Raw genomic sequence first — 21,480 nt, forward strand, 5'->3', positions numbered from 1 at the left:
AACGGCACGTTAGTGTGTTTCCGCGTGGTCTGACTAACTTTTTGATACTGGGTTCCGAAAGCCGGAATAAAACCCTTGACGCATCTTTAGGTATCATGCCCACCCTGCCCCAAATTTGCGCGTCTATAAGTGTTTAGCTTGAGTTCGTTGAAGACGCCTAGCAGGTGTTTGCTTGAAGTGAGCTTTTGCAAACGATAGATATTCACTGAGTTCTTATTCCACCCCTAACTGATCTCTTCCTCTTTTCGTTTCCTCATTTTTTCAGACCGAGTAGAGTAGACATAACAGATTCTATATGTTATATTGGCGGGCCCGGTTGAGGAAATTCTCCTCAGATGTCATGTTCCAAATTGAGGGTACGTACTCGACCACAATATCCCCATGCATCGCACGCTTGATATCTATACGCAGCAGTAAAGTGTTATATCTGCTTTATCAAACTCGTCCGGGGCTACAGTTAGGGCAGATCGTCGTCTGAATCATCTAGTAATCAGCTTCCCCTGAAACCATGCTTCGTAAGACAGGGCCGCCTCTCAACCATATGCGCTAGTTATGGTGTATCAATCCACACGCATGTATACAGATTGACCGCAGGCTGTATTGAGGACCGGTATAGGTACAGGTAGCCCAACCGCTCTTGAATGAGGATTTTGGAGGAAAAAGAGACCATAAATGATCCGTGTGTAGACATCGCCAGCACCGAAAGCCGTTCCCTAATACAGGTTATCGTGGGGGTTGGGGGGGCAACCACAGTCCATGCCTTTTTTGATCTGAACGTATATCCCTAGGAGAAGGATCCACCCAAGCCCTGGGGAGGCAGCGAGGCAAATAAATAACACCTGCGAAGAAATGAAAGGCAGGGGAGAATTTGGCATTGCTCTTATCAAGCAGAGATAGAAAAACATAAGGTGGGTTGCCCCCGTGTTAGAAGAGGCTTACAGACATGAAAACAGGAGAAACGCAAAGTTTAAGAAAACACAGCAGGATACATGTAGATCGGTGGCCGTCAAGAAAGCGTGATGGTGGTGATGATGGGGGGGTGGCATGAGGTGATGGTGTGTACATGTTGTGGTGGAGCTCGAGGTGTGAAAGAAGAATTTCTTTTTACATCGCCTCGCGCAGAGCAGATACCACTGCGATGACTGAGCCAGTTACCCGGGTGTCTATGCCGGAGCTCTCTTCTAAGGATGACGGACGTAGGGCAATATGCAGTTTGTTGGTGGCAGATATGGTCTGGACCGGGCGACAACGAGCCGAGGCGACAATGTGAGAGTAGACCATGAATTTCGTTCTGGGCGGGCGAGAGCGTAGAAAGACGCATACACACCCACATCCCCGATAGCCTGTGTTTTGATTTAAGAGGATTTCATTGGCCATGTTTGATTGATCAAGCCTTCAGGCCAGTATGAGCGCGCCCATGTTGCTTGGGTTTCTCATTGTCTGTGGCGCTCCGAGTGATATGTTATGAATGGTCCGAGTGATAAATAAAGCATGCAAAGTTAAAGCCAAACACAGAACCAAAAGTACAACGGCTCGCCTCCCAACTCCCCACACACTCAAACCATAACTCTCCAAGCAACCCTTTCATCCATTGCAACTCTATCGCTTCAAAATAACCTTTCGCTATCCTCCCTAGAACTACCCATCCTCCGTCCTATCGCCCCATCGGTCGCGGCCATATAGTCAATTTACACCTCTCTAGGTGACATGCACGGTCATGTGGCCGATGATCCAGCCCCCGACGATACACAATAAGCCCCTAAATCTCCTTCGCTTGTCGCAGTGACACCCGATTCCAGTCAAGTTACACATATCTTTGTACGAGCCGACGGGTCTGATGCCCGCTCTCGTCCCATAGATACTACCTGGGGTTTCTCACGCGGCTCATACGATCTTCAGGACATTCTCGGGGGATCCCGGAACGTGTTCTCCACGCTGCAGGTAGCCGTTTTGTGCGTGATGAGACGAAAGTGATGTAACATGGTTACGGGTAGACGCCTACACTGCAGCCTGCCTTCTGCAGTATAATATCGAGTGATGGGCGAAGATTACTGCGGGATACTTGACTACACACATGCAGGCAAGGTTGTCTTTCTAGCCCGTTTCGGCTTTTCTACTATTGGGGTCAATGATCGGGTACGAACTTGGCTAGCGAGGTGTATTTTTTCATGATCCCTGGGGGTGCAGCTAAGTCTCTTATTATTCCCCGGAATGGATGAAGTAAGGGAGGCTCAAATAAAAGGGTAGAGGTTAATATTGGCAGCCTTGGCGACGGAGATTATCGCTTCCGAACCAGTCAACGATGGAATATTTCGGCCCTGGAGACACGTTTGGTGGGGATCGTTATAAAAAAAAATGGGGAAGGTAACCGCGCGCACTCGGCGGTCCAGATAGGATACTTGAGGATGTGAACTGCCGGATTCACTGCAGACGTCAAGCAATTTTATTATTCATGTCGAGTATTTTGTTTTTGTCCGATGCGGGAGTAGTATCGTACTTGCAATTGCGATCGTGGTGTTTTGTTCGTTTTTTTCTCTCCTTTTTCCCTTCTTTCTTAGGAGCTAGAGTAGAGTTCAGATGAAGATCATGTATCGCATGTATGTAGTAGGTAGAGTACATATGGTTTTATGTACTCTGCATCATGGCTGAAACAAGAATGTCATGGGGGATGTCTATATTTTTATCCTGCGGGGTTCGGTTCGATTATTGCAAATTCATTAAACAATCTGGGCTGTCGTAGTTAGCTATCTAATTCTACAATGTGACCATATTATTCCGTGCTCCTTGAAGTGTCTAGATGGATGGAGTCTTGTCGGTTTATATCTAACATTCTGACCTGTCGCCTGGTCGGGTTGTGAGTTGGGTTGGGTTGGGCAAGCATGAAGAGGTAAGATTGTCAGCGTGATTGTTATCCGGCCGCTTATCCGGGATTATTTGACCTCGTGCAGACTGTCAGTCACCCCGTTCAGTCGATCAGTTGGTCCATGGATGTCATTGAACATAATATGGATCGGGGAAGGAGGGCACAGAAAAAGAAGAGAGAGAAAACGAGGTATGTAGAGAGAGAGGTAAGGTGACGGGGGATCTAATTTTTTTTTCTTCTCCTTTCTTCAAAGCCTTAGACGACTGTTACTCTTGGATCTTGAAAAAAAAAAAAATGATGGAGGAGCTCACATGAATGTCGTGGGTTCGTGGGTCGGTTTATGATGTCGAGGGTTTGACAGAATTTACGGCACATTGGACGTCCAGTGGCTCTGGTGTTCTGATGTTCGTGTTGCTTGGCTGCGGAAGTTGCGTAGTTTGTACGCACTAAGCCGCGGATCTGCGCATCACGCGGCGAGCGAGCGATTCCATTGCTGGACCGCCGTACGTAAATGCTGCAAGTGCACCCTGGCTCAGCGAGTGGAGAACCCACTAAACAGTTAAGCTTGCCGACGATGTACTGTACCGGTTTCTTGTTTGTACTCTAGACAAGCATCTAGAGTATCTAGAGCGAAATTGCTAGGTAGAGTGCATACATACATGTAGAGTGGTACATGAAGTCGACATGGTACGATAGAGTCTACCTCAACGTCTCCATGCGAGCGTGTGGTGTGTGTGCGAGGAGACAGATAAAGTAGAGATACATGTGCGGTTTATGTAGATAAGTGGGTACTATATGTCATGTAAGTACTCTAAAGGAGTAGAGATATGTGCTCTCGAGTAGGTACATAAGTTTTCTAGAGCGAATATCTCTAGCCAAGGAATCTTCCCTAATTCACCTCGTGGTATGCTGTCGCCCATTCGCTATGGGGGATTGTTCATTTTTTGCCCTTTTTTGCCCTTTTTTCAGTCTATTCCGTAGATAATTACTTTTTAACCTCCCTTCTCTGTTTTATTTTGAACTTTGCTGATTTCTTTTTTCGCAAACCGTCTTTTCCACCATTTCCCCAGAATGTACCTACTCTAGCTCAGTATTGTCGCACTGCCTCCACTGCTTGTAAGACTGTCTGAATATCGATCTTTGGTCCTTCCTGTCCACTATCCTCTCCCTGCAAAAAAAAAAAAAAAAAAATACCTTTTGGTGTTGACCCAATCTCAGCCTGTTGTTGCCCAACCGGAACAAATGTTGGCTGCTTGAAATTGCGTCTCCGGGGGAAAACTTATTTGTTTTTTCCTGTTTTGTCGCATCGCGTCATCCCTGTCCCTCTGTCCTCTGTCCTCTGTCCCTCTCTAGTACTATCTACCATGCCCGTCCGATAACCACGGGTCTTCAATCAAAACACCAGCCATACCAAGCCAAGAAACCCTAGTCACTTCTCAAGCGTGAGTTTGCTCTCTCTATCTCCATATCTTGCGTGAGCTCTCTTTCTGCTCTCTTGGAGGATAGATACCTACATTCCTGGTGCACCATGAGCAGTCAGAAAAATCCCTCTGCCTCTTCTGGAAATTCATATTCCGCTGAAGCCGCACCCTCTCCCTCAAACCCTAGATCCGTGCCTAGTTCGCAGCAGCGACAGGCATCACAACTGTCACAGATGTCCAGCTACGAGTCTGGGGGTCCGTATTCCGAGAGCGCCCAATCTGCTGGAACTGTACGGCGCATCAACAACTCTGGCACTGAAGGGAGCACTGAGGTCCCTAGTATGCATAAATTCTCCACACCTTTTTCTTCTTCTGCCCCGTTCACTTTGTCACTTTCCTTTTGGTTCCCTTACCTTCTACGGGAACCGTAGCCATATTTTATTTTGGCCTACTTTGCTTTATTTTTTTGTAATTTTGCCAAAAAAAAATTATAAACATACTAATCGTAATATCATCTCATCCTGTGGGTGTGGTGTTTCGTATCTACAGGCTCTCTTGATTCATTCACATCTGCTCTATCGAACAATCCGTCCGAACACCAGCTGACCGCGCAGAACACGGATCATCTTACCACCGGCGGCACGGGTAGATTATCAAGGACATCATCCGCCGCTTCCTCACTTAGAGGGCGTTTTTCGTCATCAGATAAGAAGCCGCGAAGACCCTCAGCCACCCGTAGGGCCTCTACCCTATTTCAACCTCATAAAGGGTGGGAGTCCCCCTGACACCTTCTTTTAAACCTTCCTACCTTCATATATCTACACCAAAAAAGGGTGACGCCAAAACTAATGTCGTTGCGTAATAACAGGCAGGAGTTCAGCGTGGATGATGAGACCGACGAGGTAGAAGTCGATCTGGAGCAAAAACAACGTGGGCACGGAGGTACAGGATATACAGCGATGAGACGGCACTCAAATATCTTACGACGAAGGGGTACACAACCTCTTCCTAATGTCGACAGCACGGACGACGAGGGCGACAGTACTGAAACGGCGGGTCCCATCGAGGAACAGAGCGGCGAAGATGAAGAGGAGCAGCAAGATGATGGCGAGGAGGAGGGTACCGTTAGGGCGGATGATTATGAACCTAGCGACGCCGGCAGTGTGGAATCCTTTACATTGAAAGTATGTTATGATTGTGAGTATTATCTTCGTGGCGTATTTTAACATTTAATAGGACCGTCAAGAGGCCATAAACGTCACACATCCATTCGGTATTAGGATATGGAAACCTGCGCTTTACAAGAAAAACCGTTCGGTGCAGCGTACGGCAGAAGGAGACATTCATTCGGCTCCAGGAGGACGTGTCGGGGGCGCTTTGTTTCTGGTAAACATCTTGTGGGTCGCACTGTTTGGGTGGTGGCTTTCCCTAGTAATTTGCGTTGCTGCGGCGACCTGTTATATTTTCTTTTTTACCCTGAGCGCCAGGGAATACGGCCGGGTCCTCCTTGGACTGGCTGCATATCTATTTTATCCTTTTGGGCATTTTGTGGAACTTAAGCAAGACGACGCTTATGCAGAAGAAGATGAGGGCGAAGGAAGAAGCATCAGCGAGTACGAACAGTGGCAGGCAGGTGACATTGAGGAGGGGAGGACATTCTTTGGACCTCATACGCCCAGCAGAACACTGATCGGGAGAAGAAGAGAGAGCCTTGATTCGGTGGACGTCGATTCGACTCTAGGAACTGGCGAAAGAACAGGACTTTTGAGCGGAGCGCCAGCAGACCGCGGAAAGAAAAGACGACTCTTTGGTCGTGGGGAGTGGAATGTTGGTAGAGTCTTGTTCTTCGTCTGGTTCTATTTTATCATTGGTACGTTCTCCGCTATTGACTGTGACTTTAGAAGCTGGAAACTGACATTTAGCAGCGCCACTTTTAATTTTAGTTTCGGGTATCTGCTGGTTGTTGGTATTCACCATCCCGATGGCTAAGGTTACCTCCCTCTTGTTTGATCACCTCCGCCGGCACCCTTTGGCGCTTTCGTTCCATTCAGATCATACTTATACCAGGAGGCCTGGAACCCCATCGACTTCCATCTTGCTGTGCACGTACCGTGCTGTCGGCTGGAAATACTACAAGTATACTATAGATGGGACCAATATCTTCTTTATTAATCTTATGACCCTCGTGATCTTCGTTATTGCCGACCACTACGTCTTAAGGGGAATGTTTGGAATTATTAACCCCCTGACTTCTCCTGCAACAGTATTCACCCTATCTTTATTCTCCGTCATTCCACTGGCGTACTTTATCGGACAAGCTGTGGCTTCCATCTCCGCTCAGTCAAGTATGGGGATGGGCGCAACTATCAACGCATTCTTCTCGACTATAGTCGAAGTTTACCTATACTGTGTTGCATTGACTGAAGGGAAGGGTAGGTTGGTGGAGGGCAGTGTTGTAGGCAGCATCCTGGTCGGTGTTGTTTTCATGCCCGGATTGAGTATGTGCTCGGGCGCAATCAAAAGAAAGACCCAACGTTTCAATGCCAGATCTGCCGGTGTTACCTCCACCATGTTGCTTTTTGCAGTGATTGGTGCTTTTGCCCCCACCCTTTTCTATCAAATTTATGGAACAGTAGGTGCCTCTTAAGTCCCCCGTGACCCATAACTCATATTGACTCCCCAAACAGTACGAACTTAGTTGCCGTGCATGTTCACCGCATGTAGACAAAGCAGAATGCCGTCGATGCTCATTTACCCAGACACCGCCCACTACGAACAATGATTTCTATAGAGATGTTGTTCAACCATATACGTACCTTTGCGCAGTATTTCTTTTCATTTCATACATCATTGGATTGTGGTTCACTTTGAGGACTCATGCTGCTGTCATCTGGACAGCACCTACAGTTCAGGCCCAAATCCCACCCAGCCATGCAGCTGTGGATGCTGTCCGTGGATCATCACGTGGAAATGAGGGATCCTCTGCCGCTGATGCCAGGAGTCCCAATACTTTGAGGGACACTGGGCTATATAAGCGTATCCTCGGGCAAACACAAAACAATGTTGTCTTGAGAGGCGAGGCCGGTGGGCCCGGTCAAACTCTGCACATGGTTCCACCAAGATCTGCCAATGATGAGCTTCTGTCTTCTCCAGCTCCTGGTTATGGCTCTATAAGCGATTCCAGGCAACCAATACAGACATCAGTCAACATTCCAGGATTGTCCCGTGAGGAGAATGCACAAGTATTCCGTGGGGTTGCAGAAATGGCAGCTGTTGCAGCTACAGCTGCTGTCCAAGATGTCCAGCGCCATAGCGTAAGGAAGACTAGCGCAACGCCTAGACCTGCTTTGGTATCCATGCCTACTGTAGAGGAGGGAGTTCCCACTGCAGCACACGATGCTGTGGGTGGACATGATGCCCCTAATTGGAGTAAAGCGAAGAGTTCTATCATTCTTCTTGGAGCAACCGTCTTGTACGCCATTATCGCTGAGATTTTGGTTGACACTGTCGATGTTGTGTTGGAAAATTTTGAGATTGATGAGAAGTTCTTGGGTATCACGCTCTTTGCGCTTGTTCCAAATACAACTGAGTTCCTGGTATGACTTTTGCACCGCTAAAGTTTCTTTTCTGTCGCTAATCATTGTCCTGCAGAACGCTATTTCGTTTGCTATGAATGGGAACATTGCACTCAGTATGGAAATTGGTTCTGCATATGCTTTACAAGTATGTTTGCTGCAGATTCCGGCGTTGGTCGCTTTCAGCGCGTTCTTTGCCATGTCTCTGGATCCGAAAGAACTCTTCAATCATACTTTCAGTTTGATCTTTCCACAATGGGATTTGGTCACTGTTATTCTTTGCGTATTCCTGCTGTCGTACATGTATGGTGAAGGGAAGAGCAATTATTTCAAGGTGGGTCAAACACGGCTCTAGACAACTAGTGTATAACAAATCACTGACATATTGCTTTAGGGTTCTATTCTGATTTTGAGTTATCTTACTGTTATGATGGGCTTTTATTTTAGCTCATATGCGCCGCATTCTGAATTAATGGTTCTGGCAGTTGGGAACAAGGCATTCTACGGCGAGAATCCCTATTAAAATAAGGACTACAAAAGAAAGTGGAATAGCTTGTTATGGTGTTTTCGTTTTATTTATTTTTTCCTCTTTCTACATTCAATATTCCACGCTTTCCAGCGTTCAACTAATTTCCTCCATTCATCTTTCGTATTTTTGCATAACCATGTGTGCGATTGCATAGAAGCTTCTATCCTTATCCCAAATACCATCTTTCATCCATCTATTTTTTTGATGCTGACGCGGGGGCATGCGTAAACGGTGTTATGTTAAATTTTCCCTCTGATTCTTTTGTTATTATCAACTGTGCGTATTGCCCTCCCCCTCCTCTCTGTTCATTTGTCACAATTTGTTTCACTAGCGGGAATATCTGTTTTTTGCCTATCATTTCTTTCGTACGACAGATAGGTCGAATATGTTCAATACTCTCAAGAGCGTTTTTTTAGATGAATGGTGGGTTATTTTGAAGCTGAATGAAAATAAAGCGTTCTACATTTCACCTGTCATCGTATGATTATCAATTGCTGCTTATGATACATGTATGTTGTACCAATGTTAATATTCACAACTGTAAATATCATTCCCGAAACGCCGTTTTAACCATTAACCAATCCCTTATGCGGCCTCGTGCCTTACAACACGCCATCGTGTTCTCCTTTGAGTCTTTTCACTCTCTTCTGCTCCCAGTTGTCGGTATCCTTCATTGATAACCTCTGTTCGCATCACGCCATTATTAGCAATCTCTCCTCAACCACCCCTCTTAGTACATCAACTTACATAATATTCCTCATTCAAATCAACCCTTCTCCGGTCCTTCCCTAGCCCCATCGCTTCTTCTTGTGTTACTCTCTTGACCTTACGATCATGATTCTCATATCGCAGCGCCGTCGCAGGAGTCAGAAAGAAGGATCCTGCGAGTATGGTACCAATAAATGGCAATCCGAACAGGAGGAATGGGTGCCGGCTTAAACCGGAACCTGTGGCGTGGCCATGGTTAGCTTTTTTCTTTTTTTCTTTTCTTTCTTCCCCAGAGCAATAGCGTAAGGAGAATGGAGATGCTCACGATATCTGGAGCCAACAGTATTTGCGGCGGATGCGGGAAGGTACTTCTTTGAGGTGAAGGTCGGCATTCTGCTCTTTGGGGGAGGGTCGATTGATCGTTGGTGACTTGGAGCGGCAAAATGACGGAGGTGCAGTTGGTGCAGTTGGTGCAGTTCCAGTTGAGCCGCAATGCGGGATAGTGGGATGGGGTAACCTCGTTTTGGCCGACGGACAATGGGTTTGTGGGTCCTTGGCGGGTAGAGGGAGCTGCTTAAAAGCCCCAAAAAATTTCCTCGCCCGTGTCCTCCACAAGAAACACCACAAAACACCACAAAACTACAAAGACAACGACAACGCCAACAAGAACAGCCATTGCGCTACAATGGTCTCCTCCCTCCCATGTGCATGAAGGGGATCTCCATCGGCACGTAGGAGGAGGAGATGGATACAATCTGTAAGTTTTTCTTTCTTTTTTTTCCTACTATTTTGCCTACCCCAGCTCCCCTGCGAGTATTCCACTCGAAATGATGAACCATTCGTGTCGCCCCTATCTTATTGGGAATTAACTCCTCCTATCCATGGTGACCTACACTGTCCTAGCCAAACGGACTTGATCTGATCTTTACCCCTCACATTCTCTTTTTGCATTGACGTCCAAATTTTGCAGTTTGAATTGGCGCTAACTGTCAAATAGATCCTTTATTCTTGCACAGCACCAATTGAGCCTCACTCACTAGGTCGCCCCGCTCCCTGGATTCACGGCACTTTTTTTTGGGGGTAGTAAACTGAATTGTATGTTTTTTCCCCATGATTTTTTCATAGTACACTTGCCTGGCTTCGTCCCTTCTTCGTTTGAATGATGAGCTAGTTTAAATGCACTATTGAAAAAAAATCCTTCTGAGCTACACATGCTGTAACAAGGTTCGATTACCTGAATCAAACTTCCCAACTCAAAATTCTCCCCATACACTGTGTGCATTGTTGAAAACTTACTAACGGATTCATCTGCTACAGATATGGAGAACAACGAATGCATTGTCTTCATTGTTCAGTCTCCGCGACTACTAACAACGAAAATGGTAAGAACATTCTCTATTTTTTCTTCTTTTTGGATAGCGGTATGGGTATGGGTATGGAGCTCAAATGATGAACAAAAACTCCATGCTAATTCGGAGGGGCCCTTGAGGTGTCTATGAATGAAAAAATTACGACTTTTCATCTTTCGACTGACTTTAGAGACTCCATATCCTATTTTCTTGCACGATTGGTCTTCTGCCGAGGTTTGATGGGACTAGTGCTAATACAATTTGGCAGATCTTTTAGGATAATAAATTGTTGGCTTTGATGCCTCAGCATGGGATTACTAATAGTACGAAGGATATAACAGGATATATGAATAGTAATAATAATATAATATATAAACAGCAATATTTAGCAATTTATATTGCTTATATCTAAATCCACTGTCCATTGAACTTTCTTCTGTGCCTACATGTAGTTTATTCTTGAAAGTCGGCCAGCTGCTCCGCGTTCCAACTGTGTCTAAATTAGCAATCTAATCCCCCTGTCAAAAAGGAAGAGAAAGAAGCCTGTACTTTAAGAATTGTCCCGAAAGATCTTTAGGAGCCTTCAATGCCAACTTCGCGATGACATTCCCGGGTTGATCAGGCCTCAGCAGTTTTCCAGTCGCTTTCAACTTCATGAACTTGTCATGAGTTCCCCCCATTGCGGCCGCATGCTTCTCCCTGATCTCTTGTTGCATTTGCGTATCTGCACCGCAATAATCAATACGCAGTCAAAGAAAGAGTAGCAAGAAAGAACCAACCAATGACTCCCGGCCTGATGGAAATGCTTGTAATCTCCTTCTCTTCTGATGCCAGGGTAATTGCCAAATGGTTCAACGCAGCCTTACTTGAGCCATATGCACCCCATCCCTCATAGCCCGTCACTGCCGCTCCACTACTCACAAAGACTACTCTGCCCTTTGCCTTCCTCAACTCGGGGATCGCCTCCTTAACCAAAGCAACAACCCCAAAGAAACCCACGTCAAAGGCAGCTTTCCACGCATCAATATCCGCATCCGCAACCCTCGCAACAGGCTCTAGCACACCGTGGTTCACAATCACACCATCAAGCCTGCCATATGTTGCTACAGCCTGCACTACAGCAGCTCTGCAGACGGAGGTATCGGCGAGATCACCAGAGAGGTAGTCGACCTGGCTAGGGAATTCCGCCTTGAGGGCTTCGAGAGGACCGGCAGTCCGGGCGACGAGGAACAGGCGTGCGGAGTGTTTAAGGAGGTGCTGTGCAATTGCGAGGCCGACACCACGAGAGGCGCCGGTGAGTAGAATGACGGGTGTAGATGAGGACATTGGGGATGGAATTGGGGAACCTAATTACTGGTATGTATCTTTATATATAGTTTGTTGAGTCGGGCTTAGCAGTGGGGTTTAGTTTAAGTCCCTAGATTATATCTCGGCTTTACATCAGCGGCTCTTCCTTTCTCGGGACCCTTGCGAGAATCGGGTCTTGGATCATGGAATATCACTCCAGGATTTCTGTTACTAATCTGTGCTACATACATCAGTACATGTATCTACACAACTGCTAACACTTGCTTGACTTTGCAGTATGAGCTTTGGAGCTATTGGGGGACGTATAAATTCACAGATAATACTAAGAGAATATCCGAGGGCACAAGCTAGATATACCCCCCTATTAGTAATTACTCTCGTTAGATTACATAGAAATAAACCCTATGTAGCTTGAGAAGTCATGTACCATCAAGTGTTGGGAAAATTAAAAAGGCTGCAAAATAAGCTATATCTAATCTTCTTCTAATATGTACTGGATTATGGTTTTTCGAAACGCTTGGGCATATATGATTGGTCGAGGGCGAGGAACCCTAACTTTGCATAGCAACCGGCCCACCCACCACCTAGAGCGGGCTGCTGGCATGCCCGGTATGAAGGAATCAATTATACTGAGAGGGAGGGAGTACTGTAGGTGGAAAGTAGAATATAACGACGGCTTGAATTAACTGAGAGAATATTATTGGCTAGGAGCTGGCCATATGGTAAGCTGCAGGAGCTGGTAATGAGCGACTATGAGAGCTGGCTATGGCCTACGGTGGGAGCTAGCTACGGAGTGGCTAAGGGCAACATTAATTAACTGCTGGAGGTGGCCAACTACTATGGGTGCACTGGAGGTCGGAATTACTACACGGAGATGGGAGCGGGAGTAAGACCTCGCGGTCGCAAGGTGGGCCACTACTAGCCACAGGTACAATGCCATCTGCACTTCAGTGACGTAGGGAGGGCTTCGGGTATCGAGATACTTGGATATTTTGTTCTGTATATGCTAACTATACCGGAACAAATATGCGTACATTTAAGTTATATCCAGGAATCAAGGCGGCAATCAAAGCCATAAAGACCACAAAGATCATGGCCAAGTAAGAGAGGTTATGATAAACTTTGATCACAGCAATATCAGCTTTAATCACAGAGTCTCACTCGATATCCAAACTTAAGCAATGATTATAATAGATAATATTCCTCTTCTAGTATATTGGGGGGGGGGGTATCTGCCGTTGTTCAGAGATATCAAGTGTAACCTCCATCAATTTCACTCAGGTTGTTTGAAATTCGGGTGGCCATATTACTCAAAATACGGTAGAACGAGCAAGTAAGTAGACAGATCCATCAAAACGACCAATCTTACAAAAGACTAAGCCAGACCTAGGAAAAGTGCAATTCGTTTATTCATAGATTATCACTCGGCTCGGTTTCTTGGGTGTGGTGGTTGCGCCCCCGGGGGGGGGGGGGCGTTTGACTTCCTTAGACTGTGCTGCGGCTGAGATCTAAGTTACCTCCAGAAATCATAAATGCAAGTGGAATTACACAAATATACGCACACTCAAGACAGCATAACCATATCCATATCCACAGTCAACTAGTTATCTATTTACCGTCCCCACCGCCCATTCACAAATATAGATTTTTAAAAGAAAGAAATGATATGGTATTATATACGATAAAACTGTGCAGCGATGATTACAATCTCCCCATCCCAACTCCTTCTCTATTTCCAGCAGACACAAGTAAGTCTTATCTTTTTCCAAAATCTGATGGCGGTGACGCCAGTGCAAGTCGTTCTTCCATGATTTTTAATAACATTGGTGGAGCTTTCTCGTCTGTTGCCCTGATCGTGATCCTATACATCTACATCCATACATCCTCCGGTTAGTCTTCGCCGAACTTAAACCAACGAGGGGGCAATACACATACCTTCGTTTCCAAATTTGGTTCCAGCCTCAACAAACATCCAAACTTCCCACCGGCGGTATGCAGCACACTTGCGCCCACGACATTCTTTGCATTTGGATCTACGCCATCCATAACCCCCACTTGAAGCCCTCTACCACCTTCTTTGTCCTAGCAACATCAATCACATTACCCTTGACACTAATTCCGAATACCTTTTGCGCCTCTCTCGGCGCGCCCCCAATTTGCTTCCACCGTTTGAAGAAATCTTCACCACTTAGTGCTGCTGGCTCCATAAACTTACTCGGCACCACAGGCAACTTAAGCGTTAGTCCCTGGAGTGCGCCGGCAAGGTAGGAGATCCTAATAGTTGGTGCTTCGCTGAATAGAGTAGTTGCTTCGAGCATGATAGTTTGTTGTGTTTGGCCTTCAGGTTGCACTATAGTGTCCGGTATATTTTGACACTTCAACGATAGCTGCCCTGGGGCATTGTTATTGACAGTGGTGGTGAAGGAACCTATAGCAACAGGAGACTTGTTGGTATAGTAGAGGATGATGCAACCCATATGGCCTCTGTATTCGCTTCTGAGGCCGATTTGGATTTGAACGTCCTCATAGAGGACACCCTCTGAGCGGATTAGGAGGCGGTTGTAACCAATGCTCCAGTCAGGGCTAAGATGCGTTGTAGACGCGAGGTTCAGCGTCTCCTTCTTTGCGGCAGTGGTGCTATCACCGTTTAAGTTCAACCCAGCAAGCTCTTGGGTGGGTGTAAGAGCAGGTATACTATCAAGCCCTGCGCTTTTTGCAGTAGTGGGTGTACCATTCCCAGCGTTGGTAAAAGAACGTTTCAAGCCCGTATTGAGCGTGAGCTGAAATTCCTTATCTGTATTTGCGTCTTTACCACCAATAACCCATGTTCGTTTATCACTCGTGCCTGCATGTTTCTGGTGCAGCCTTGAAAGGAGTGCTGAGGTGCGTTCGGGAAATGGCGGCATTTCGTCACAAACAGTTCGGAGAAGATCGTCAGTTGGAAGAGACGTGAGGGCGAGATATTCACATGCCCGCTGTTGCAGCTCGGAATCGAGTGTGTGCGAGTATACATGAAATACCTGTAGCAACTGCGGTTTAATCTCAGGAAATAGATTCACAAATTTGACGTATGAGCTTAGCAGTATCGCTCTTGTTGCGGAGGAACATCCATTGAATTTGGACTGAAGAGCCATAAACTGCTCAATGGGACTACACCCCTGCATATCTGCAATCAGATGCCCAAATTCTCCTAGTAAGTATCCTCCTATTTTCACCAATGTCTCGTGGCATTGCATCCCCTTAACATGCTGTAATATGTTTTGCGCAGCATAAACCTGTAGCTCTTCGTTGTTCGTGACAATCTGGATCACACGCTGCCACACCTCGTCGCTGACGTGATCACCCGCCATACTGATGAGGCGCAGTGATATATCCACATACCACTGAAACTCAGTCGCATATTTCTCTGTCAAGATCGCAATTTTCAAGACCATCTCCTCCCTAATTGCAAAGTCTGCACTTTGTAGATATTTCAACAGCTCGGTAACGATTTGTTGTGCGTTGGTCGTGTCACACATGCTATACAATAAATCCAGCGCTTTCCTCCTGACAGAAATATCACGGTCACGAAGCGAAGCTATAATGGTTGCTTGATGCTTCTTAATCGGTTCGAGTGTTTCAGAGCGAGCTGCTAAATGTGTCATTGCCTCTAGACCGAGGTAGCGGACGTTTGTTTCTTTGGAAACAATGAAACGGCCAAGTCGAACAGCGATTTGAGTCATTAACCCAGTTTCGGAGTCGAGATGGATTGCGAGATTGATGGCCTCAAAAAGAACCGCATTTTGGGCATTGTTTTGTTGTACATTTTTAGGCGCGTCGGAAGCTGAATCCAGAATGCGTTGGAGGGACTCACGAATCATGTTTTGAACATTTACGTCCTCTGATGCACGGGCGTGTTAGAGTTGATTATAGTGTTTTCAGGGAGTGGGGGTAATAGAGTTACCAGAGGGCGGATAATATTGCAGGAGCCGTAGAAGTTTGACTTGGATCCATGGGCATGGAACTTTATAGTAGATGTAATCTTGCGTGTACTCATTGTCCACAACTACCCTCTTAAGTCTGTGAGCAGCCTTGATATAACTTCCTTTAAATGCCTCTGGATTATCTTGTACTAGTGCCATCACTAATGAAGTGACCGATAGTGCTACCCCCAAGTCTGGGTCATCCATGAGTGAGATTATTCTCTCCGCCCATTCATTTTGGATGATTCCTGGGTACTTCCTGTACAACCTCAACAACGTCAATGCCGCCTTCTTCTTTACGAAAGACTTGGACGCCGGCGAGATCAACAGCCGGTGCACATCAGGACTAAGAGCCTCGCCCATTTCCCGTCCGCCGACATTTGCAATTGCGTGTAGCGCGAGACAATTGTTGAGTTCGTTATGGTCGAGAAGATCCTTTTTGATAGAGTTGACGACGAGATGGAGAAAGTCGTGTTTTTCGTTGAGAAAGAGTGTTACAGCGAGATAGCCTATTTGTTTTTCGGAGTATTTTGTGGCGGAAATGAGGTTGACGGCTTCCAGGTGGCCAAAGTCGACGTTCCAGCCAAGGATGTAGATATAAAGAAGCTGTGCGCGGCGGCGACATTAGGTTAAGACCTAGGAGAAGAGTGGAGGTTACATACTTTGCAAACATATTTTTTCTTGTGGTACCCATTTAAGTTGCCATCTTTTTTGAGGAAAGTGTTAGTCTTCGTAAACAATTCCGGCGTAGCCAATCAAATCAATTGCATATATGCCTGCCTGCCTTTGAACTTTTGTCTTGAATAGGATCAGCACATGAATTGTGGGGAGAGGGAGAGAGCGGGGATGGAATAGTTGCAGAGGTAAGGGGAAGATTCGTAGGCATCGCTGATCAGATTCGAGGTGAGGATTGGGTGAATTAGACTGAACTGGGCACACGGGAACTGACCGTATATTTGCAAGCTCCTTATTTATTCTCTTTTCCTCCAATTCTCTCGCTCTTGCATTTCTCAAATCCGCGATAAACTGAACCAATCCTGGCGCGCTTCTTAGCTAACTATTCTCCCCCTCTAAACAGGATGTGTATAGGAAATCCTACCACGCATGGACGACATCTTTAATTCGGCCTCGAGCTTTTTCTGTTTCCGAGGTAGAGCTGTAAGCCGGAGTTAGCTACGAATTGGCGATTTGAAGATGTCGTTCGTGGAAAAGGAGTTGAAGTTATAGGAGACTCGGCAGCTGTGAGAGCTCCGAGAGTTCGTTCGTTTGTTCCTTGGGGTGTTCGTGGATTCCTATCCCGTTATTAGATACCTTTAGATTTTGCTGGTCTGGCTAAGGGTGTCGATGATGATGAGGTGAGGTCGAAGCCGACCTTGACGATGCCGGCAGACGGGAGATGGAGCGAGCGCCGGAATCGAGACACCAAAAGGAGTGTGTGAGGTGTGGTATGTGGAGGAGGGTAACCGAGAATGGCATCCCTGCCTGAGAAAGACTAGGATTGGGCGTACTCTACGGTTTATTCTATTTTGCAACCAGGTTATAACGTTAGTACGAGCTCTAGATCTAACTTTCGCTCCCAGTCTATCTCTAGAATTAAGTGATAGCTAGTATACTGTAATCTCGAGTCCCGAGCACTCAGAGCAAGTTGAGATATGGCCATGCGGTAGTTCAACCCTTTAATTATGTAACTTTGCTACACCGCATTACAATTACATATGTCCTCTTGATGCACGCCGTTTCCGCCCTCACGTGCTCACTTCAGACCATGGAACAGGAAATGCTACATGTCAACAAATCATGCATTGCATGTAGTAACACTGCACATTGTGATAAGATCCATAAGGTAGAAAAATTCACTTTAACTTCATTAATACTTATAGCATCCATATTCACAGCTAAGTACTTTAAAGAAAAAGAAGAAGAAAACGAGAAAAAAGAACCCCATATATAGTAAAACACTAAAACCCGGTACACCGAAAACCATAACCTATCAGCCAAATAATGGTCTATTTGGTGGTGGTAAAATCAATCTCCCCATCTCTCAAACCCGCTGATGGGTTCTTCTCGCAAGTGCCTATAAAAGCATTATTATCACCAACCTTTACTAGCAGCAATGTCAAAAAGAAATTCGAAACTTACAGGAGTCTGCCTTCCTTAATCCACATGCACATGCATCGCCGGTTACGTTGTTCTCCTCTGCTGAGCGCTCACAGTTGCACTCCTTTGCCGGTCTCATCCCTATAATATATAATATCAATCAGTTCCCGTTCACTATAAGCTATAGCTACTTAACTAGCTCTCGAAGCTTAAGGGAAGACTCACGACAAGAACATCTGGCACCAGCAATGCGGTTCTCAGTCGAAGCCTTCTCACAATTGCAGTTTAAGGCTTCCTTCTGTCCACAAGAGCACTTTGCCTGCGCAGCGCAGGTGCAGGGCTCGCCTGAGCTCTTGCAGCAGGTTGGTGGGTGGACCATTTTAACTTTGAAATTTAAGAAGTTTTGCGGTTTTCGTGGGGATGATTATTTCTCGTGGAAGAGAAGTAGTGGAATTGATCTCGTAGGATAGTGGAGTAATAGAACCTGGTGAAGAATAATCGTACTGAATTCCCGAAACTACTGATGCTGTTTATATAGCTGTTCTCACACTGTTCTAAGCCGCTGACATCAGATGCTTGCTTTGAAACGGATGAGTTGTGATTGGCTCGGTTGTAGCCAAGATTTAGAGTTGGTCAGCTATTCTTGGCGGAAATGATCGGTGTGTTGGTTCTTTGTAATGGGGGTAACGGGGGATGGTGACTGGCTGGGGGGTTACTAATTGCTACTAATTGCCACTACTAATCGCTGGGGTTAGTACTTTACTTTGGGCACATGCACATATGCAACATCCTACTCATAAAATAAGTCGCGGGTAGGGGACTCGAATCACCTAAGTGCAGTAGGTACATGTGCTTTGATTCGTATATAATTGGTCTATACATGTATCTATCGAACCCTATCATTTGTAGACAAAACTTATCGATATGTAGCTGATATTTATTCTTCCAGGTAGTGAAAAACGAGAAAACACGTTCTAGAATGTGTACTTGAACATAAAACTTAAGAATGCTAGGTATAAATGAGAATATCTGCAGAGTCCTCGAGGAATCGAAGCCGATTACAATTTGTAAATGAAGTACAACTTCAGTCCATTGCTTCTAGGCCTACAAATTATCTAACAATCTCCTCGGAGATAAGACTAGAATGAAATATCGTATGTGTTGAGGTCATGAGATCTTCTGGCTCAACTTTTGATAGAGTTATCTTCAAAATTTATCAACTTGTTTTTGACCGAGCTAAAAAAGTTGACTGGGTAAGCAGAAGTATTTCATGGTCCCGCCCAAGCAGGAAACTTTAGAAATGAATTGATTCGTTGACCTCGTTAATAGATTGCTCACTAAATATTGCTAGTACATTTTGCTATTTACATGATATCGAACCCTAAACTCCCTATTTATACAAGATCACTAAGCATTTGCCTCACTCCTCCTGACCCTTTTCCCCTCTACTTCTTCGCCCTCACCATCTTCCATCACTCTCTTTGACATATCCTCTTTCTTGGCCTTGGCCATCGGACCCCAATGTGCAGTCGGGTTAACCTGGTATCTGACCAGCCCCGACGCTTTATCCTCATCAGCTCCAAGTTTCTCGTCAAAAACCACTTCCAATTCCTTCAACTTCTTCTCTTCTTCGGTTCCCTCATCACCCTCAACTCGGCCAAGCCTCAGAATCTTATACGCTGCGTGCTTATCACCAAACGCCTCAATTTTGACGGGTTTCTTCTCGACCCAACGCCTCATTACTTCCCAGATCACATTCCATGGCGCATTCGTCTTAATGCTAGTTGGCTTACAGTGGCTGCGCGAGACTTCATACCCAAGCCCTTTAAGGGCCCCGCGGAATGCAGCCAAAGGCGGCGCTATGCAGTGGAGTGTCTTTGCGAGGCGAGTAGTCGCAAAGAAAAACGGGGAAGCCGCTAGGGCGGGCGTGGACTCCTGAAGAGCCGTCTGGAGCATTCCCGTGATACGAGGTAGGGTACCATAGATTGAAGGGGGTGCCGATGGCAGTGAGACGAGAAGCCGTTTGATAAAGGCAGTAGAGTGAAGAGGGCCAGCGTACATAGGGCCTCCAAGGTGCATAGGGAAGCCGCATTCCGCACAATTGGAGTCTGTTGTAGGAGCACGGGCGAGGCCGAATTTCATGAAAGTACCGGTTCCAGACTTATTCTTCTCTTCTTTGGATCTACCGAGTTTTTGGACGACCCATGATCCGCATCCGGAGTCGCAGTTGTATACTACCATGCTATTACTTGCTAGACGTTTCACCATTTCTGGACCTTTCCTGATACGCACAAATACCCTCGCATAGAAATCAATGCTCAAGGATAGCAGTGGCTCCATCCAGTACCCATATCTTGCCGCAGCCATTGCAATGGAGTTAAGAATTAGCCTTACCCCCGCTTCATGGCACCATTCTCCCTTAACTGGGGTGCCACCGTACAGAGAGAAGCATTTCTCAGAGTATCCAGCGGAGGCCCATACGCCCGCGTCAGTACAGGTTACTGCGAGGAGACCACCATCACTGACTGCCTGTACTGCAGCGTCAATGAAAGGAGATGCGGTGCCGAAAGGATCGAGGTCGATGACTTCGTACTTGCCTACTGCGTATTTAAGATGTTGGGGGACGGGAGTGTTTGGCGCACCCGGAAGAGGGGGGGGGGAGGCAATATAGAGGCGGGAGTACATATGATGAGTTGCATCAGAAAGGGATACAGAGATCTTAGACATTGCCGCGGAGGGTTCGAGGGTATCGGGATGAGTTGCTGGGTTTTTGGAATTATGGACTATGTTGGCTGTGATTGAGGCCACTGCGGAGGGCTCGAGGTCATTGGCAGTGATTGCAGTTGCCGCAGGGATCTCAAGAGCATATCGGAGGGCGCGGAGCCCTGTGGCTGATAATGCATCAAGAATAGTGAATTTTGGGGGCGTAGGTGTGTATGTTGGGGCTGTAATCGTCTCCTTTGGCCGTGAAGGGAGATCTGGGGCATCCATTGACTGCAGGGGAATGTCTTCAGTGTCCATTGGCTCTGTAGCAGGTACCGTTGGTATTTTTCCGATATTCTCATTTGTCTTTTCCTCTGAGCTTTCAGCTTTTATTTCCACAACTTCCTCTAGATCCTCGATTTTGACCACCCCCGGGTTTGCTGCTTCGGCCACGATCTCCACTTCATCCTTCGTTACCTTCTTTGCAGGCCCTCCGTCCTTCGTTTCTTTGCCCTTTGTCTCTTTTCCTTTTGCTTTATTCGCCAGCTTCTGCTCTTTCTTTTCCTTCTTCTCCTCCAAAAACATATCCCCAAATGTCTTAATTGTCAAAACACTTAAATCACGATTGAACTGTTGGATCGGGTTGTAAAACACCTCCCCCTTGACCTCAACGTCATTGCCTGCTTTGTCCTTCTTCACAGTAATTTTAGGGAACAACACAGTTGCCAAACCCTCCGTAACCGCTGTGTAGGCTTTTCCATCGTCGAGTGTGATGTCCTTTGAGCTCTGCGGCACCGGCTTTGAGAGAAGATCACGTTTACCACCCATTATGTCTGTATGAAAGAGCCGAAGACAGTATAGAGTCGGAACGTAGAGCCTTCGAGGCGCCCGCTGTCTTAAGGAGGTGAATATCAGCTTGGTGAGTGTGGGGATTTCCCTGGGAAGTACAAAGGCGTGATGAATCA

The 21,480-nt window shown here is 46.3% G+C and overlaps 6 protein-coding genes across 6 annotated transcripts; 1 reads left to right on the forward strand and 5 right to left on the reverse strand.

The window, feature by feature from the left end:
• Positions 1 to 4,391: 4,391 nt before the first annotated feature.
• Positions 4,392 to 8,382, forward strand: LAJ45_02074 (uncharacterized protein; the record flags this gene model as incomplete). The annotated part of the gene is made up of 8 exons (XM_046111666.1): positions 4,392 to 4,623; positions 4,834 to 5,053; positions 5,153 to 5,468; positions 5,521 to 6,154; positions 6,210 to 6,916; positions 6,972 to 7,880; positions 7,936 to 8,193; positions 8,254 to 8,382. 8 exons carry the CDS (start codon positions 4,392 to 4,394, stop codon positions 8,380 to 8,382), a joined length of 3,405 nt encoding a protein of 1,134 aa, XP_045975610.1.
• Positions 8,383 to 8,990: 608 nt separating this feature from the next.
• On the reverse strand, positions 8,991 to 9,488 carry LAJ45_02075 (uncharacterized protein; the record flags this gene model as incomplete). The annotated part of the gene is made up of 3 exons (XM_046111667.1): positions 8,991 to 9,071; positions 9,136 to 9,335; positions 9,422 to 9,488. 3 exons carry the CDS (start codon positions 9,486 to 9,488, stop codon positions 8,991 to 8,993), a joined length of 348 nt encoding a protein of 115 aa, XP_045975611.1.
• A 1,410-nt stretch (positions 9,489 to 10,898) lies between these two features.
• Positions 10,899 to 11,771, reverse strand: LAJ45_02076 (uncharacterized protein; the record flags this gene model as incomplete). Its single annotated transcript, XM_046111668.1, has 3 exons — positions 10,899 to 10,935; positions 10,995 to 11,169; positions 11,225 to 11,771. 3 exons carry the CDS (start codon positions 11,769 to 11,771, stop codon positions 10,899 to 10,901), a joined length of 759 nt encoding a protein of 252 aa, XP_045975612.1.
• A 1,737-nt stretch (positions 11,772 to 13,508) lies between these two features.
• Positions 13,509 to 17,375, reverse strand: LAJ45_02077 (uncharacterized protein; the record flags this gene model as incomplete). The annotated part of the gene is made up of 10 exons (XM_046111669.1): positions 13,509 to 13,622; positions 13,689 to 13,786; positions 13,858 to 15,633; positions 15,697 to 16,321; positions 16,378 to 16,421; positions 16,500 to 16,513; positions 16,665 to 16,752; positions 16,815 to 16,871; positions 17,027 to 17,193; positions 17,329 to 17,375. The coding sequence occupies 10 exons, from the start codon at positions 17,373 to 17,375 to the stop codon at positions 13,509 to 13,511; spliced, it is 3,030 nt and encodes a 1,009-aa protein (XP_045975613.1).
• Positions 17,376 to 17,721: 346 nt separating this feature from the next.
• On the reverse strand, positions 17,722 to 18,191 carry LAJ45_02078 (uncharacterized protein; the record flags this gene model as incomplete). Its single annotated transcript, XM_046111670.1, has 3 exons — positions 17,722 to 17,789; positions 17,855 to 17,953; positions 18,038 to 18,191. 3 exons carry the CDS (start codon positions 18,189 to 18,191, stop codon positions 17,722 to 17,724), a joined length of 321 nt encoding a protein of 106 aa, XP_045975614.1.
• Positions 18,192 to 19,219: 1,028 nt separating this feature from the next.
• LAJ45_02079 (uncharacterized protein) lies at positions 19,220 to 21,343 on the reverse strand (the record flags this gene model as incomplete). The annotated part of the gene is made up of 1 exon (XM_046111671.1): positions 19,220 to 20,539. One exon carries the CDS (start codon positions 20,537 to 20,539, stop codon positions 19,220 to 19,222), a length of 1,320 nt encoding a protein of 439 aa, XP_045975615.1.
• Between the last annotated feature and the right edge of the window lie 137 nt (positions 21,344 to 21,480).

Source organism: Morchella importuna, assembly GCF_003444635.1.
Source record: "Morchella importuna strain M04M26 chromosome Unknown Morimp01GS003, whole genome shotgun sequence".
In the NCBI taxonomy this organism is placed as follows: domain Eukaryota; kingdom Fungi; phylum Ascomycota; class Pezizomycetes; order Pezizales; family Morchellaceae; genus Morchella; species Morchella importuna.